This window comes from Petaurus breviceps, unplaced genomic scaffold (genome assembly GCF_028583685.1).
Source record: "Petaurus breviceps papuanus isolate PSGF00001 unplaced genomic scaffold, PetGlider_PUasm1.0 37, whole genome shotgun sequence".
Taxonomy (NCBI): Eukaryota; Metazoa; Chordata; class Mammalia; order Diprotodontia; family Petauridae; genus Petaurus; species Petaurus breviceps.
This window is the reverse complement of record NW_027186296.1, coordinates 12177431-12193114: the sequence shown is the minus strand read 5'-3', so window position 1 is coordinate 12193114 and position 15684 is coordinate 12177431. Positions and strand designations below refer to the sequence as shown.

Genomic DNA, 15684 nt, shown 5'->3' with positions numbered 1-15684 from the left:
CCTGGGAAAAATGCCGGAGCTCAGTCAGCCCGGGCAGGCCCTGCCGGAGGGCCTGGGTGTGTAGCGGCGGGGCCCGGCCAGGAGCCCGGTAAAGTCCCTGGGCCAACCCCGGGAGGGCCCGAGGAGGGCACTGCCGGCTTTTCTGAATGCAGGAGTGCAATGTCTAGAGCTGTTCTGATAACGTTCCCCCCCCCCCCCCCCCCCATCTAGCACGGGGCTAGGACCCGGGCAAGCCCTGGGGGCCTGGGAAGCAGGGGCTGGGCGCTGTAAGAGGAGGGGGCCATTCGACATCTTCGCTTGTTCCGAGCCCTGAGCTTCAACTGGGGGGATCAGGAGGGAGGTCGGGCAAAGTTCCTCCACGTTCTCTCTGGCCCACCCTTCCTCTATCCCTCAGTCCCGGGGGGCCTGGCTGGAGGAGACCAAAAAGAAGGACCAAAAAGGAGGCTGGCAGCGGAGACACCTTTATTGGTGCTGTAGTTTCTGCGGGAGTCCGTAGGAAATGGGAACTGGCGGGGGACAAAGGGGCCTTCCTGAGGGCCCCAGCCCCTGGCAGAGGGCACAGGGGCCTTCCTGAGGGCCCCAGCCCCAGCTACTTCTTCCTTCGGGGGATGTTCTGGCCCAGAGGCACCTCTTCTAGCAGCTTCTGCAGGAGGAAACAGGAAAATGGGTTAAAGCCAGGTATTTAGGGATTCCAGGTTGGCTAAGGGGATCCTTGGAGGTTAAAATGTCTGAGAAAACGTCTGCAGTCTTCACCTGTAGCAGTCGAGTCCGATAGGTGGAGGCCTCCTCCCCCACAACTGGCTGAGGCCGGACATGCAGGTAGCGCTCAGTGGCTGTCTCCAGCTCCTCCACCTCATACAGCATGGCTGGGTCCAGCGAGTGGGCATTGATGAGGCTCACCAGGTACTCCTTGTAGTGCGCCCTGAGGGGTGGGAGAAGCAGAGAAGGCATCGGGCCTGCTTCTGGGAACTCCTCACCATCCAGAGATCTTCAGACCCCATGCTTACTGCCCATCCCCAACATGCATATTCCAGTACCCATTCTTTGAGGAATCAGTGTACAAATCCTGGCCTTCCCAGCCTGGTACTTACTGACAGAGTCCAGCATACCCAGTCGGGGTCTCCTTTCCACAGGCTTCATCCTTTAGCCCACCCGGAACTTCCTTCTGTTCCATCACACGGCAGCCACCTGAGGGGACAGAAGGTCTGGTCTGTAAGGAAGAAGACGTTTGCCCCAAAGCAAAATGGGTATATTATTCAACCCATCTAAAGGGAGATCAGGTTCCAGTGTGGGTAACAAGAATGCATTATCCAGAATTATCAGCTCTATGACAGGAGGAACCTAAGAATGCAGCCATCTACAGCTCGACTCTCCAGCTCAGTAGAATAAACTGTTGTCCTAGAATATTTGTTTGTACCACTAATTTTACACAATTGCATATTGTTTTGTGATACCTTGACTGATAATTAAATTTCAGTTAGTGCATGTTTTATTTTTTCCAAATAAAAACTCCCGGAGGACAAGGGTTTTGTTTGGATACTTCTTTGTAGTGACCACAGTGCCTACGACAATACCTTCCAGATAGCAAATGATTAATATTAGTGAATGAATTAATGAACCATTAAAGTTGAGGGTTTTATGGGGCCACTTCCCTCCTTACCCTCACCCTATAAACATAGTGGAACGCTGAGACTTCACCCACATCTCTGCCCCTTCTCCATAGAGGAAGCTTTCCCCTCTCAGTGGACACTTACAATTGGGGGTTGTAAGGGGTTCCAGGATGATAAGTTTACTCACCTCCAGGCACTGCCCGGGTTCCAGCTGGAGGCTCTGTATTGAAAGTAATGCTGTTGTCCTAGGGAGGGACAGACAGATGAGTGTTCTAGTCAGCTCCTATTTCTTGCTTTAGACTATCTCCCCTGACCTTCACAATACTTCATGAAGGGAATCTCTGAGATGCTAGGACCCCAATAAACTCTCTAATACCCTGAAATCTTTCCTGACAAGGCCTTCTCATCCTAGCCTTGGAGGCTTCTGACCTGTAACAACTTTTGAAGACGGAGAGCATCCCAGTCTCGAAGGTAAAAGAGACAGTCTCGAGGATGATGGCCATGCAGTGATTTCTTCACCCGGCAGTTGGGATCTGGACATTTCTGAAGGGAACCCAAGTAGGAGAAAGAGAGTAGGTTGGAGAAAGTATCAGGTTCTGGCCTCTCAGTGACCCCCTTCCTGAGTAGGGTGTAGTGAGAAACAGGAGGAGTGGGGGAGTAAGGAGCCACACACTAGAGAATGGGGAGAGATGCTCAACAGCACAATGACCCCTTCAACCCCACTTTCTCCATATCCTCTATCATTTCCTCCTAGTGACTTGTCATTCAAACACCAGTGTAGTCTGGTCACATTCCCCATCCCAAGCCACTGTCCCCCTCTTCCCACCTCAAACGTACATTCTTGGCATAGAAGGCACTGTAGCAGCCACTGCAGAACTGATGGCGGCACTGGGTGCAATGGAAGTGCATACATCCACCCCGGGCCAGAGCATAGGAGAACTTACACTTGGGACAGTCTATGGGGAGAAACAGGATTGAGGGTGCAAGCTAGCACAGCTGGCTCACAGAAAGGAGTTTCTCCATCTTGACTTTTCTTGACAGGAGTAAGAATGGCAAAGATGGATGAAAGGCTTGTGGGGTAAATAAGGGCAGGGAATGGTGAGTGTATTGAGGAAGAAAGTGCCTAGATCTTGGAGAGGAAGGACAGAAGACGGCCTTACCAATGCCATTCTCCTGCAGGTACATGGCCAAGCCCTGGGCCTGGTACTCAGGGTCATTGGCACGTTTCCAGCTCTGAAAGTCCTCACAGCTCCGGCCCCGATGCTGTTCTTCCCACTGTAGGAGGGAAATCAAGTGCTTGAGCTAGAGACTTCCCATCCCAAACAATCCCATGATCCTCTCTTGCTACATGCCACAACTGTTCCAGCCTCCCTCTTTTCGCCCAGTTCCCACCTCATCCTCTTATGCTTCCACCGCGATTTGTTCCCCCTTACCTGACGCTTGCAGCGAACACAGAAAGTCTGGTGACATTGGGGACATGTGGCCTCTAGTTGCTCTCGCTCATAGATGAAGCCAAAGGAACACTGGTTGGGACGGAAAAATATATTACCATGATATATCCTTACCCCCTTTTCCATCCTCTCTGTCAGCTAGCCTTTTCCTAGTTTCCCTGTGCTCCTTATTTGGTTTCCTCATTGTCTCACCTGAGTGCACCACAAGAACTTGGGATCACGCATAAGCACACGCTCTGTCAATTTCTTGTGGAACAATGCGTAGGCATCAGGATCCAGGCTCTCCCGCAACTAGGAAGACATGAAGAGGCAGGTGGAATGGGTCCCCAACCTCCTGATACCCTGGATCCCTTAAGCTCCATGATGTTCACTTTGGGTTCTCTTGGTACCTGGATGTCCAGGGTAGAGAAGTAGCTGACCAGCTGGGTCTCATCAGTCAGGTCAGGGCGTCCACAGGCTGGACACACCATATCTGTGATGTGCTTCTCCTTTAGGGCAATGGTAAAGTGCTGCTGGAAGCAGTCTGGACAGATGGTACACTCACAGGAGGTCAGTGCCTGCATCTGGGGCAGGAGGGGGGAGAGTCATATCAGGAGCCAATAAGGAGTAGCAAAATGGACTAAGCTATTAGGATCAGGTGTAAATCGATCAGGTGTATATTAGCTGGGAAGACACCCAGCTTGCTGCGTCTGAAGGAATGGGAAGACACAGCAAAGATTCCTTTGAAGTGATTAATAAAAAAAATTAGTTTGATGGTTTTTTAGGAATAGTCAGGTTAGGCTGAAGTGGGGTTAAGGGCCTCATTTCATGGGAAAAGGTATACAAGCTGGCAGTGCAAGGGGCCATTACTCAGCCAAGACTAAGGAAAGGGGGTTACCCGGTTTCGGGGAAGGGCCCAGCCACAAACAGCACATTCTTGGGCAAGTAGTCGGCGCAGGAAGGCCCGGTCAGGACTATGTCGAACTGCCTCCACCACATCTACCAGCTCATAGTTCCTTGGCGTCTCCTGAAGCAGTGAAAGCGCCAGCTCTGCCCGGCCCCAGCTTGGTAAAGCATATACTGCCAATAGCCGTCGTATCAGACTCTGGGATGTGAGGGCACAGATGAACAGTTGTCAGAATATCCCTATCTGGCCTGGCCTTTTTCAGGGTTACAACTTCATTGTTTTTCCTATTTTCTCAGGAGTTGTCTCAACAAATACCTGCTTATCAGGCCCATCCCAGGAAGGGTTAGACTCAGGGGCCTCCCAGAGGCGCTGATGGAAGGGTTCTAGGCGTTGTCGCTGTAGCTCTGTAAGGGCTCGCCCCACATTTCCACCATGCTGATAGAGTGCTTGCAAAGCCCCCTCCTCTTGCCCAAAGCCCAGGACCTCTAACTCCCGAACCTGTATTTGCAATAATAAAGGAGAAAGTCAAAAGTCAGAAACATATGCTGAAACTCGAAATTCTAAGGTTTTCCTCTCTCAAATCTTTATATTCAACCTTAGTTTACGTATCCAGTTCAGTCACGTACCTGTTCTTAGACCCCCATCCCACCACCCTCTATTAACATTGCCAGGGATCGATTTATCCTCTATCCTTCCAATCAGAAAAACTGCCCCACCTTCCTTCGTCTGGCTCGAACACACTCCTCCACAGCCTCATCCAGGTTGCCATGACGATCAAGCCAGGCCTGCTTGGCTTCTTGGCAGGAGAATGCACCTAGACTGGGGTCCTGCCGTCCTGCCATCTCTGCCACCATCTCTACCACGTAGGGCAGTTCTGACCGAAGCCACTGCAGAGGTACCTCAGTGCCTGAGTACTGCAGTGCTGAAAATATCTCTTCAGGGCATGCACCTTCGGCTTCCCCTGCCTGGGGACACACCCCACACCATTGGTGGGGTAGCTTCATTCAGACACGAATAAGGAAAGACATTCTTCACTCCTCTTACCCAATCAGAAAATAGTTCCAGCTACAGTAGAGCATTCTAGAATCTATCCCATCCTCCACCTCATACTCGAGAGTCTGCTCTCCTTTCTCAAGTCTTCATCCCCTGCCCAAAACTTACTCGGATCATTGCCACCAATCGAAGCCCATCCTCCCGCATCTTGTCCTGTCGATGCTGCTCAGGATCTCCCCTGAGGGTGGGCAGAGGAGTGTTCAGACGCTGTGTAGACACAGGCTTGAAGCAGACACTGGTCCGGGCTCCCTCTCCCAGCAAGCTAGTGGGGAGCCAGGAGGGAAGAGATGGTGGAGTAGGGCTACTGGTCCGGTTACACATGGTACACACCCAGCCTGGGCCAGAGTTTCGGAAGGTACAGTGAACACAGTGCCAGTCTCCAGCCTAGAGGAAGTAGACTGGGATAATCATTACCACTGAAAAGTTCACCCTTTGAATCTACTTCTTAAGAGCAGAAATCTAAGGCTGGGAGAACAGGGAAGAAAAAATCATGGGAAGACAAGGAGGTGCAAATAGGGAAAAAAAGATTTTGGGGGGAGAATCAAAGAAAACAAGGATCTGGGAGAGCTACAGGCAGTCTAATTAGGAGGATAGGCAAGAATTCATATTACCTCCAGAGCAGGCAGGCAGGCAGCAGTGTCTTGGACATCACCTACAAGGCTGGGGGGCTGAGCAAGCCGAGGCCGCTCACACATGGCACACAGCACTGTAGCAGCCTCATTCTCAAAGGTGCAGCTCTGACAGGCCCAGCGGCCCCGCTGTGGCCCACCCCCTGATCCTCCAGCTTGAGGGCTCTCCATCCCTTGTCCTACCCCCTTGCACCCTCGAGGCCGGTCACAGGCCACACACAGCACTGCTCGGGCCTCATTCAGCATGGCACAGGCAGCACAGTGCCAAGGTGGGCGAGTGCTAGGTGGCTCTGGGGCTGGACTTGACCAAGAAGGAAAAGAGCTATCCCCAAAGGTGGGTGGAGAGGTGAGCAGGGGCCGTGGTGGAGCTAGGTTTGACAAGCTGTAACAAAGACACAGGGCTATCCTAAATACACAGGTGGTTAAATTCTGCACTCCTGAGCATTTTAAATTTTCTTGGCATGCCCCCCCGCCCCCTCACTCATCTCTACCTTAAATTGGCTCACCCACCTCTGGATCAAGAAAAGAAGGGGCCTCTTACCTGGAGCTAAGGTTGGAGGCTGGGCGATTCCCAAGCAGGGACTGTCGGTGGTGATGGGCACGGGATGGGTGTCGATGGAAAAGGCAGTCACAGGCCGGGCAAAGAGCATGACCACAGGTTGGGCAATGCAGTGTGCCTGGGACAGAGCCACATAAAAAACAAGAACCTGGGGTGGTGCCTGGACAAGAGAAAAAGAATTACATGTGACCTTGAGAATACTATTTTCTCTGGATTATGTGCACAAATTTTTATAAGCTATGAGCTAGTGTATGCTCTTTAATATGACCAGGCTCAAGAAATTAGTTTTATCTTTTTAAGGAAAGAGAAACGAGGTCTAAAAGAATTACATGTACTATGTATAATGAAATTTCATCTATCTCCTTCACTTTGATACCACACTTGACTGGCTCCCTTCTCCAAAAAAGCAGCAGTACCTTGAACCTGGGTAGCAGGAAGAGAATTGGAAGTGGTCTCTCTTAGTGGAGAAACTGATTCAGAGAAGAGCAGCGTCTGACGAAGGAAGGATAACGTTTAGAGGGTTGAATGGAATATACAGTCCTCATTTCCCTAACTTTTTCTCACCAATCTCCCGATGGTACTAAGGAACCCCTTCCTCCTTACCTGACGACTAGATCCGTCTTTTAGCAGCTGTTCCAGTGCTTCTGGCCGTGGGTGGGATTCCTGCAGCCAGAATAAATGGAGCACAGTCAGAACCTCCAACCATACTATCCCTAGGAACCTGGTCCCCATCCACTCACAGGGAAAGGGAAGAAATAGAGCAGGTGATTTCTCAGGATGCAGCAGACAAGGGAGGGGGGAGAATGCTCCAAGCTTGGGATTCAGCCGGGCGGGCTGATATCTGAAAGGTGGCTTCAGGTTAGGCTAAGTCCCTGAAGTCAGAGTTTCCAAGTTCTGCTTATGAGGGCAATGTCTTACCTCCAGGAGAAGGTTGAGCTCAGTCCGAAGCAATAAGACGTCCATAGTGACTGTAGCCACACGATGCTCATCTGGCTCCTCTTGCTCGTCAGGGAAGCTTAGGCCATCTGGCTGCTGTTCTGTGTATCCATAAAGTCGAAGAACCTCCCGGCCTCCCTGTCATGAACCCCCAGTCACTGCCTGCTTGTGAACCACTCCCTCCCACATCTTTTTCCGCTGACAAGGATGTGTATGTTGTACCTCATTATTCCTTACACAGACCCCAAGGTAATTTGACGTTCTCATTCTACCCCCGTGACTAATCTTTCTTTAAATTCTCACACTTTTCACAGGAAGGTTATCCTTAGCACAGGTCTAGCTTCTGGCCCAGCCCCAAACTTCTAGCCCAGTTCCAGTTACCCTGGCACCTAATTCCCTAGTTGCATCTTCTCAGGTCCCTTAAAATCTCACCTGCACAGCATCCACAGTGCTTCTGAAGACAGGGTTATTAAACTTGACCCCACGCCAATAGCGTGGTCTTTGTGGACTAAGTAGGTTTCGGCCATATTTCTCTAGGATGTTCAATGCAGTGGACAAATTTCGCAAGTATTGACTGGGCTGCAAAGAAAGGGTGGAAGGACTTGAATTAAAGTATCTGAGTCTCACATTACAGATCCCCGTCCCTGTTGTCTAAACTAGACAACAGAGCCTCTAGCTCCCTGCTTCATTCCTTATTTCTTTCCTTCTGGTTTTGATCATGTTTCTGCCCATTTCCCAAAAATCCTCTCCAGCAGTCAGTCCTCTTCCAGTCCTCCTTCTAAACATTGCTAGTCATAATGCTCGCTCACCTCTCCTTGGGCATTGCTGCAGACCAGGCGGGAGGCACCCAGCCGGGGGTAGCGGATAGCAAGGGGCAGGGAGTTGTCCAGAAGTCCAAGCAGCTGCTCTGGGGAAAATGTCTGTCCAGGATCCCTCCTCAGGGCGTCCACCAGCTCTTCACGGGCTGCCAGGAAGACCCGCTCCTCTTCCTGCAGCCCTTCCCCTGACATCCTGGGAGGAGGCACAAGGGAGCAGGTTGAGGTGGGAGGGGGCGCTCCCCTGGGTCGCCAAACTTCACAGACTCTGCTTACCCATCTCAGGTAGCTGGAGAAAAGAGCCCCCAGCCTCTGGCTCCTCTGCAGGGGCTGAGAGCATGCAGTCATGGCCCAGCTCAGCCTGTCTGCTCCTCCTTCCCCATCCCCCGACGCGGACAGGTGGGGACACCCCCCGCCCCAGTCTTGTCCCTCGTCTCCGGCTTGTCTGCCCCGATCGGGGCTGCGGCCACCGGGCAGCTGCCGAGGAAGAGGGTGGGGGCAGGGATTCAGGACTGCTGAGTCCGGGCTGAGCTGTGACTGGACACCCGGCACGCACTGACCTCCCTCCGTCCCTCAGTCCCCAGAGGATCATCTCGAGCCCGGCTTGTCTCCCTGCTCCCTCCGCCCCCCACTACTGCCGAAGGTGACGCCTTCCTTCCCGAACCAACCGGCTCGGCTCTCTCCGGGTTCCCGGTTCACGCTGCAGCTGCAGGACGGCCGGACAACACCCCAACCCTGGTTTGGCTCTCACCCGCAGCCTGGCTCCCGGGCCTCTTGCTTTCTGGGTAAGGAACAGGAAGTCCCCGGGAAAGGGGAGGGACCTCAACTGTTCGGACGGAAGCGGGCGAGGCTAAACTAGGAGGAGGTGGGAAGGAGGCCTCGGGAGAGGGAAAGGGGCTGAGCGGCTCGGGGGCGTGGTCTTGAGGGAGGCGGGACTAGGCTCAGGATAGGGGCGTGGCGAGGGAAAAGGACGCCATGGCAGGGCGGGGTTTGGTAAAAGAAAGGGGAGTAGCTATAAAGAAGGCGGGGCTTGTCTTCGAAGAGGCGTGGAGTAGGGGGGCGTGGTCAATGGGAGGACTGTGGCTCTGCTCAGGACGAGTAACCTGTGGGCTGTAAGAAAGGCGTGGTCCTTTCCCCCACCTCTCTCTGTTTCTCAGAGGATGCCTGGGGCGGTCCAGAGTCCAGCCTCTTTTCCAAAGGGGGATTTCCACCTCCAACGCCGCTGCACCGCGGGGAGACCAGCAGGGGGCTCCCGGGAGAACTGGGGGCCCGGCCGGGGCCAGTGGGGCGGAGCTGTCAATGGGGAGTGAAAGTGAAAGCCCGAGCCTTCGGCGGGGAGCTGGGAGACCTCAGAACTTGTTCTGGCCCTGGACAGCATGGCCAAGGCGTGTAGGCTGCGGCTGAGCGGGGAGGCCCGCAGACAAGTGAGGAGGCTGGGGGGCTGACCCCCGTCTGGTTGCCGTGGGGAGGGGGCCAGGACCGAGGTCGCTGGGCTGAAGGGCTGGGGAGCCTCTCTAGTCCGTCCCTGAAGTACTTTCGCTTCTTCTTTGGGGCCTTCGGGATCTTGGCCTTGCCATCCAGGGTCACTTTCAGACCTGAGGTTAGGGGGTCTGCCAGGGGGCAACTTCGTGGAGGTGGGAAAGGGTTGGGGGTAGGGTGAGATAGTACTAAAATAGGTCGGCGATGGGTGGGAGGAAGGTCCCACAGCCTCCACCCTTCTCCACCCTACTCTCCTTTCTACGGAAACCCTCTGAGCCCTGCTTTCTCTCCACAGGTGGATGTGTTCCGGCAAAATCTCTTCCAGGAGGTGAGTCGATTTGGATCCAGTCGATTTGGATACTTGGCTCAACCTCTGAGAAAATAGATTAACAACTTTCCCTTGGGACCCCACCCTCAACCCTGACCTGGGGCTCATTTTCTTTACCAGGTCCAAGACTCAACTTGGGTCCTCAATCTTAACCTCTCCTTCCCCATTCTAATTTTGTGATTCCTTTGAGCTCTACAATGGCTGTCTGGGAACCTGGTCTTCCTGACCTTCAGCAAATTCCTAATTTACCTGGGTTTAAATTTCCTCATCTTGTAAAATGTTACAGTAGATGATCTCCAAGGCCCTTTCCACCTTTAAAATTCTCCTATTCTAAGATTTTCTTATTCAGCCCTTTGACCCCAATTCTTTGATTTCTACCCGAGACCTCCTCCCTCTCCTTCCCCTTCCTCCTGTGATCATATTCTTTCTTTGCCGAAGGCTGAGGAGTTCCTCTCAACCTTCCTACCTCGGAAAATCATACAACTACATCAGCTTTTGAAGGTAAGTGGCAGCATTCTCTCTTGCTTCTATCCCTACTAACCTTAGACACCCTTAACCTACATTCAAGACCTGGAGTTCATTTTCCTTATGGGGCTGTGGCAATCCATTATCTGTGAATTCAGAGTCAAAGGAAGGGGTGGAGCCTGAATCTTGGAACATTTAATTGAGGGAGAAGAGGCTATTTGGAGTTGGTTGGAGGTAGTAGGAAAGCTGTTTTATCTTTGGGACTTTATGCATGTTTAAGAGGGAAGAGGCCAGAGAAGAACCTAACAGTTAAGTTACTTTTGGGCAGGATGAATCCTTCAATATGGTTGACCTAACCCCTCTTCGAGCACCATTGGACATCCCAATTCCAGATCCTCCACCCAAGGATGATGAGGTGAGATCCCAGGGGAGCTAACAGACAGAAATTGCAAACAACATAGAGATGATATTTCCTCCTCAGTCTCCCTCAAAATTTTCAATTCCAATGAATTTTTTTTCCTTCAGATGGAGACAGACAAACAAGAGAAGAAAGAAGGTGAGGAAGGAAGGCATTAGGAAGGAGAGAGGTGATTGAAGGATGGCTAGAAAGGTACCTGAATCCTGTGATTGACATTTCATTTCTCCCTTAGTCCCCAAGTGTGGCTTCCTCCCTGGGAATGAGAAAATCCTGGAGCTACTTGCTCAAGTTAAGCCAGAGGTTCGGACCCTCAAAGAGAAGTGTATTCTGGTAAGACAGAGGTCTTCTATTTTTCCCTCCAAGGCCTATTTCTAAGACTTGGGACTCTCCTGTAAACCTTTTTTCCTTAAGGTTTGGCTCCTTTAAACCCCTTTCCTTCTCACCAAATGGTCTGCCTTTATGGGCTTTAGTCCTACAAATGGTAAGGTAAGCTCTTCTAGGGTAGGGATTGTTCCTTAGTCTCTCTGTGTGTAGTAGTACAGAACATAGTACCTTCTTCATGGAAGCATTTAATGACTGAATCATTAAATCAATCATAGAAACTTCTCTGATATAGGTGATCACCTGGATCCAGCACCTGATCCCCAAGATTGAGGACGGCAATGATTTTGGGGTGGCCATTCAGGTAAGGGAAGGGAAGGTGAGGAAGTGAGGATTATTATAGTAAAGAAATGTTTGGGAGGTAAGAGGCTAGGTCTGGGAACAAGAAGAAAGGGGGAAGGGAAATGTTAGGGACATGGATGGGAGGAGTAGGTTGTACTGTTCTCAATCTTCCATCTCTATTTATCTTTACAGGAAAAGATTCTAGAACGAGTGACTGCAGTGAAAACCAAAGTGGAAAGCTTTCAGACAGCCATTGCCAAGTAAGCCAGGCTTGAGGATAGGCATGGGAAATGGAAGGCATCACTTTAGAATTTAGAGGCTGGTCAGTTTCTCCTGCATTGGACATTTCCCATCAAGAGATGAGGCTTTGGAGAGATACTCTAGGGCAATGTGTTTCCTTGGGAGCTCGCATCTCTACAGTCAACCCTCTCTTTTTCTATAAGGTACTTCTCTGAACGTGGAGATGCTGTGGCCAAGGCCTCCAAGGAGACTCACGTGGTGAGTGGGGATTCCCATCTACTTCAGGGCATCATGGAAAATCCCAACAAACTTTTGGTTGAGAAATTTGATGCTGGGAATGTATGAAAAAGAGGTGCTAGGTGTCTAATCTCCCTGAGAAAGTCTTTTCAGGGAATTTCCCTCTGTGGGGAAGACCAAAGCAAAAGGATCCTAGCCAATCTACCTGATCCTGTGGAATTCTGCTTCCTGTGGCTGAGACAAAAAGCATTCCTCCAATTTGACCATTCCCTTCTATGAGAAAACCAGGTACATCTCATGCCCTCCAAGAGATGTGACCCAATTTTACCCTTTTCACTCCCAGATGGATTATAGGACTTTGGTGCATGAACGAGATGAGGCGATCTATAGGGAACTTCGGACCATAGTGTTGGATCTCCGTTCTTTCTATGTGAGTAGGGGTGAAGACCAGAAGAGATACAGAATAAAGATGGTTTGAAGGGAAAGGATGACAAGGGAGGGGGGAGTTGAAAAAAGGGCCAGGGAGGAAGCTTCAGCTATCACTTTGACTCATTTATCCAGGCTGAGCTCTATCACATCATCAGCAATAACCTGGAGAAGATCACCAACCCAAAGGGTGAAGAGAAGGCATCTATGTACTGAGCCTCAGGGCCATAAAGGAAATAAATGATCTTAACTCCTTTAACAAACTGAGCTAGTTACTGTGTGCTTGTTATATCCATTCTGGGGAATTGTGAGAGGAGAAGAATCAGATATTGCCTCAGGGGCAATATGGCTGTGCATTGCTGTACTGTTGGGATTCCCCACCTTGAAGCACAAGCAGTTCTGGGAAATTGCCGTGGGTACCTTCACATCTCTCCATCAGACCTGAGCATGAGGATGATAGGAGTGCATTGCCTCTACCGTGGTCCAGATCCTAGTCATTCTTCATATTGGATGTTAGGTATCCTAGAGTCCAGGTTGGAAGGGACCTTAAAGGGTCTGTGTTCCCATGGCTAAGTAGAAATCCTCTATACCACATACTTGAAAAGTCATCCAAAAATTTTAAATAGTTCTGTAGCCTATACTTGAAAATCTCCAGTGAGTAGAAACCCATTGCTTTCCAAGGCAGTCAGTCCATTCCATTCTGGGACAGCTTTAAGTGTTAGGAAGTATGTATTATATTTCAGTGTATTTCCTTGTTATTTTTTTAAAAATACATTGAGATACATAGTTGTCTTGATTTAGGCCTGTTTATATAGTACCTATAACTTATTATAATTAATTTTATACCCATAACTTTTTAATACAGGCTATCAGGTCAAAATATAACAATGCCATAATAAACCATAGCATGAGACTTCCAGAGCTGCCCCCTTTATTTTATGAGTATTCTTGAAAGAGGAATGGCCATGGAGTCAGGAGGACCTGAGTTCAAATCCAGCCTCAGACACTTATTAGCTGTGTGACCCTGGGCAAGTCAACCCAGATTGCCTCTCCCTTCTACCTCCACCCTCCTCTGCTTCCAGAAAGGGGAATGGCTACCTGCTCTCCAAGACCCCCAGCAGGCTGTAATAATTAGAGGAAAAACATGACTAGAAAGGAGTTGGAATAGGCTCCAACTGTATCACTTGAGAGAGGAGAAAAATGAGAACCATAGAATTTAAGTGACATGCCCAAGGTAGCAGGATGACAGGAGATTGATCAGATGTCACCCTTGCTGACAGGAAATCAGAGTGGAGCCAGGGGAAGCAGAGTGATAGGAAATGTTTAGCTCCAGGCACACTTGATTGAAAAGGGGGTTGGGGGAGAGGAACCCCATGCTCTCTTCATGTTCAGATAGTCCCCAGTTTAATGATTCAGAAGCTGCCAACTATCTACCACTGGCAGGCATGGCTTCAGTGTTAGGTCCCCAGGGCCTTAAGACCATGGCATGAGACAGAGGGCATCTCCAAACATTTCATTTTACAGATGAGGAAACTGAGGCCCAGAGACATTAATTGACTTGCCAAAAGTCACACAGGTCCTTAAGTAGCATGGCCAGGATTTAAATTCCAAATCCAAGGTTCTTTCTACTACATAAATGCTCTAATTCCAAACCATGTTTTTTTCAGTCCTCTAGGTCACCACTTGCTATAGCAGTTTGGGAGTTAACAATGCCAACATGGGCTGGGGGGGAGGATAGAGATTGTGTTAGTTTCATTGATGCCTTCTGCTTTTACATCAAAATTACAACTATATCCCCCTCCACCTTCCTATGCAGTGAAGAGGTTTTCCTTCTACCAAAAATTAGGAGAAAAAAAATAGTTCAATAAAACCAATGGATATATTGGCAGGGTCTAACAGTACAGGAAACATCTTATATCCATAGTTCTCTACCTTACTAATGAAAGAAAAGATGGATTATCTTGTCTTCTTTCAGGGGACAAGCTAATGTGTGTGTATTTAATTGTATTGGTCTCTTTCATCTTTACATCACTTTAAAGTTCCTAATATCTCCTTTCCTCAGAGAGTCATCCTTTATAATACTAAGGAGAAAAAAAAATACATAACATGTATGCTTTGGCCCCAATCTCAAGGCCAGGTGGGCTATTTCTCTACTGCCAGCTGGAACTCCAATCAATTATTCTTCCCTATTATCAGGGGTCAGTGACTAGTATCCTCAGTTCCATTCAGCCACTTAAACAGTAGGTAACATTTACAAAGGAATGCTTCAAAAATATAGCAAAAATAAACATACATTTCCCCCAACACCTCTAAGAGGTAAAGAAAAGAGTAGGAATTGCTGGAACATTTCTGAGAATGTTCTCTAGGGAAATAGGCTTAAAGTTTAGCCCAATTACTACATAGCCTTGGTCCTACCAAGTTCATGTCCAAATGTGGCATAACTGCTAGATGAATTCTTTTGAGCTACATTCCCAAAAGTCATTCCTGAAGACCATGCCTTAGTCCCTGGGGTATAATACTGTCCTGGTTGGACTCCTGGATTCCTGTGGTTTGCTCTTCTGACCTTTCAAGATTCCCAGTTTCAGAGACTCCACTCCCTTTACCAGATGCCAGGAAGGAAGAAGGAGTCACTGAGATTACTTCAAAAGCAAACGAGGCAAAGAGGTCATAGCTGAAACTAATAGATTTTGCTCAATGCCTCTGCAGCCTAAAAGCCTTCCCTTCAGAATGTGGTTAGTTGATCAGAACCAATTATAGAATATCTACACATGCTCTGGGCAGCTAGATGGCAAAGTGAATAGAGTGCTGGCCCTGGAATCAGGAGGACCTGAGTTTAAATCTGACTCCAGACTATCTGTGTGACCCTGGGCAAGTCACTTAACCCTGTTTGCCTCAGTTACCTCATCTGTAAAATGAACCAGAGAAAGAAATGGCAAACCACTCCAGTATCTTTGCAAAAACCAAAACGAAAACGAAAACCAAATGGGGTCATGACTAAAGAACAACAAAATCACATGCTCCACAATTTGTCTCTCTAAGGCTTTTCTCTTATACATCATAAATCTCCTTGAAGCAACACACTATTGTCTTCCACATAGAGACACCATCTGAGGCACTCTATACATGTGTCAGACCCCCATTGCAGAAAGAAAAAAAAAAGTTCAGCAAAATTAACCAACATATCAAAAGATGATGATGACAATGACGACTGCCATGTACCTACTATATGTCAGGCACTGTGCATCTCATGTGACATCTCATTTGGTCAATGTTCCATATCCTTAATTAACCCTGCCCTACAAAGGAGTGAGAGAAGTTTATTTTCTGATCTCTTTGGGGCCAGGCTTGGTAATTTGCCATTGCCTTATTTTTCCCTTTCTGTTTACATTGTTATTATTGTACATATTGTATTCCTGGTTTTGCTTACTTAATTTAATAGCACTTTATATGTCTTCCCATACCTTTCTGTATTTTTCATATTAATTTTTC

At 49.2% G+C, this 15684-nt stretch overlaps 2 protein-coding genes across 5 annotated transcripts; one reads left to right on the top strand and one right to left on the bottom strand.

The window, feature by feature from the left end:
* Nucleotides 1-445: 445 nt before the first annotated feature.
* RNF31 (ring finger protein 31) lies at nucleotides 446-8806 on the bottom strand. Of its 4 annotated transcripts, none has more exons than XM_069097916.1 (23): nucleotides 8691-8795; nucleotides 8216-8416; nucleotides 7934-8135; nucleotides 7557-7703; nucleotides 7107-7262; nucleotides 6792-6851; nucleotides 6605-6680; nucleotides 6171-6348; nucleotides 5612-6011; nucleotides 5109-5384; nucleotides 4664-4912; nucleotides 4263-4445; nucleotides 3939-4145; nucleotides 3451-3624; nucleotides 3254-3352; nucleotides 3044-3133; nucleotides 2771-2885; nucleotides 2448-2566; nucleotides 2040-2153; nucleotides 1798-1855; nucleotides 1092-1188; nucleotides 754-922; nucleotides 446-643 (listed from the first exon to the last, which is right to left on the bottom strand). In XM_069097916.1, the coding sequence occupies exons 3-23, from the start codon at nucleotides 8132-8134 to the stop codon at nucleotides 590-592; spliced, it is 3222 nt and encodes a 1073-aa protein (XP_068954017.1). In that variant the 5' UTR covers nucleotide 8135; nucleotides 8216-8416; nucleotides 8691-8795; the 3' UTR covers nucleotides 446-589. The 4 variants fall into 4 exon arrangements, with proteins under 4 accessions (XP_068954017.1, XP_068954016.1, XP_068954018.1 ...); XM_069097915.1 differs by having other exon boundaries at nucleotides 8608-8763; XM_069097917.1 differs by lacking the exon at nucleotides 8216-8416 and having other exon boundaries at nucleotides 8691-8806.
* Nucleotides 8807-9199: 393 nt separating this feature from the next.
* On the top strand, nucleotides 9200-12458 carry PSME2 (proteasome activator subunit 2). The gene is made up of 11 exons (XM_069097913.1): nucleotides 9200-9363; nucleotides 9714-9746; nucleotides 10185-10247; nucleotides 10540-10626; nucleotides 10737-10767; nucleotides 10862-10959; nucleotides 11246-11314; nucleotides 11485-11552; nucleotides 11736-11790; nucleotides 12113-12199; nucleotides 12331-12458. Exons 1-11 carry the CDS (start codon nucleotides 9316-9318, stop codon nucleotides 12409-12411), a joined length of 720 nt encoding a protein of 239 aa, XP_068954014.1. The 5' UTR covers nucleotides 9200-9315; the 3' UTR covers nucleotides 12412-12458.
* Nucleotides 12459-15684: the final 3226 nt, after the last annotated feature.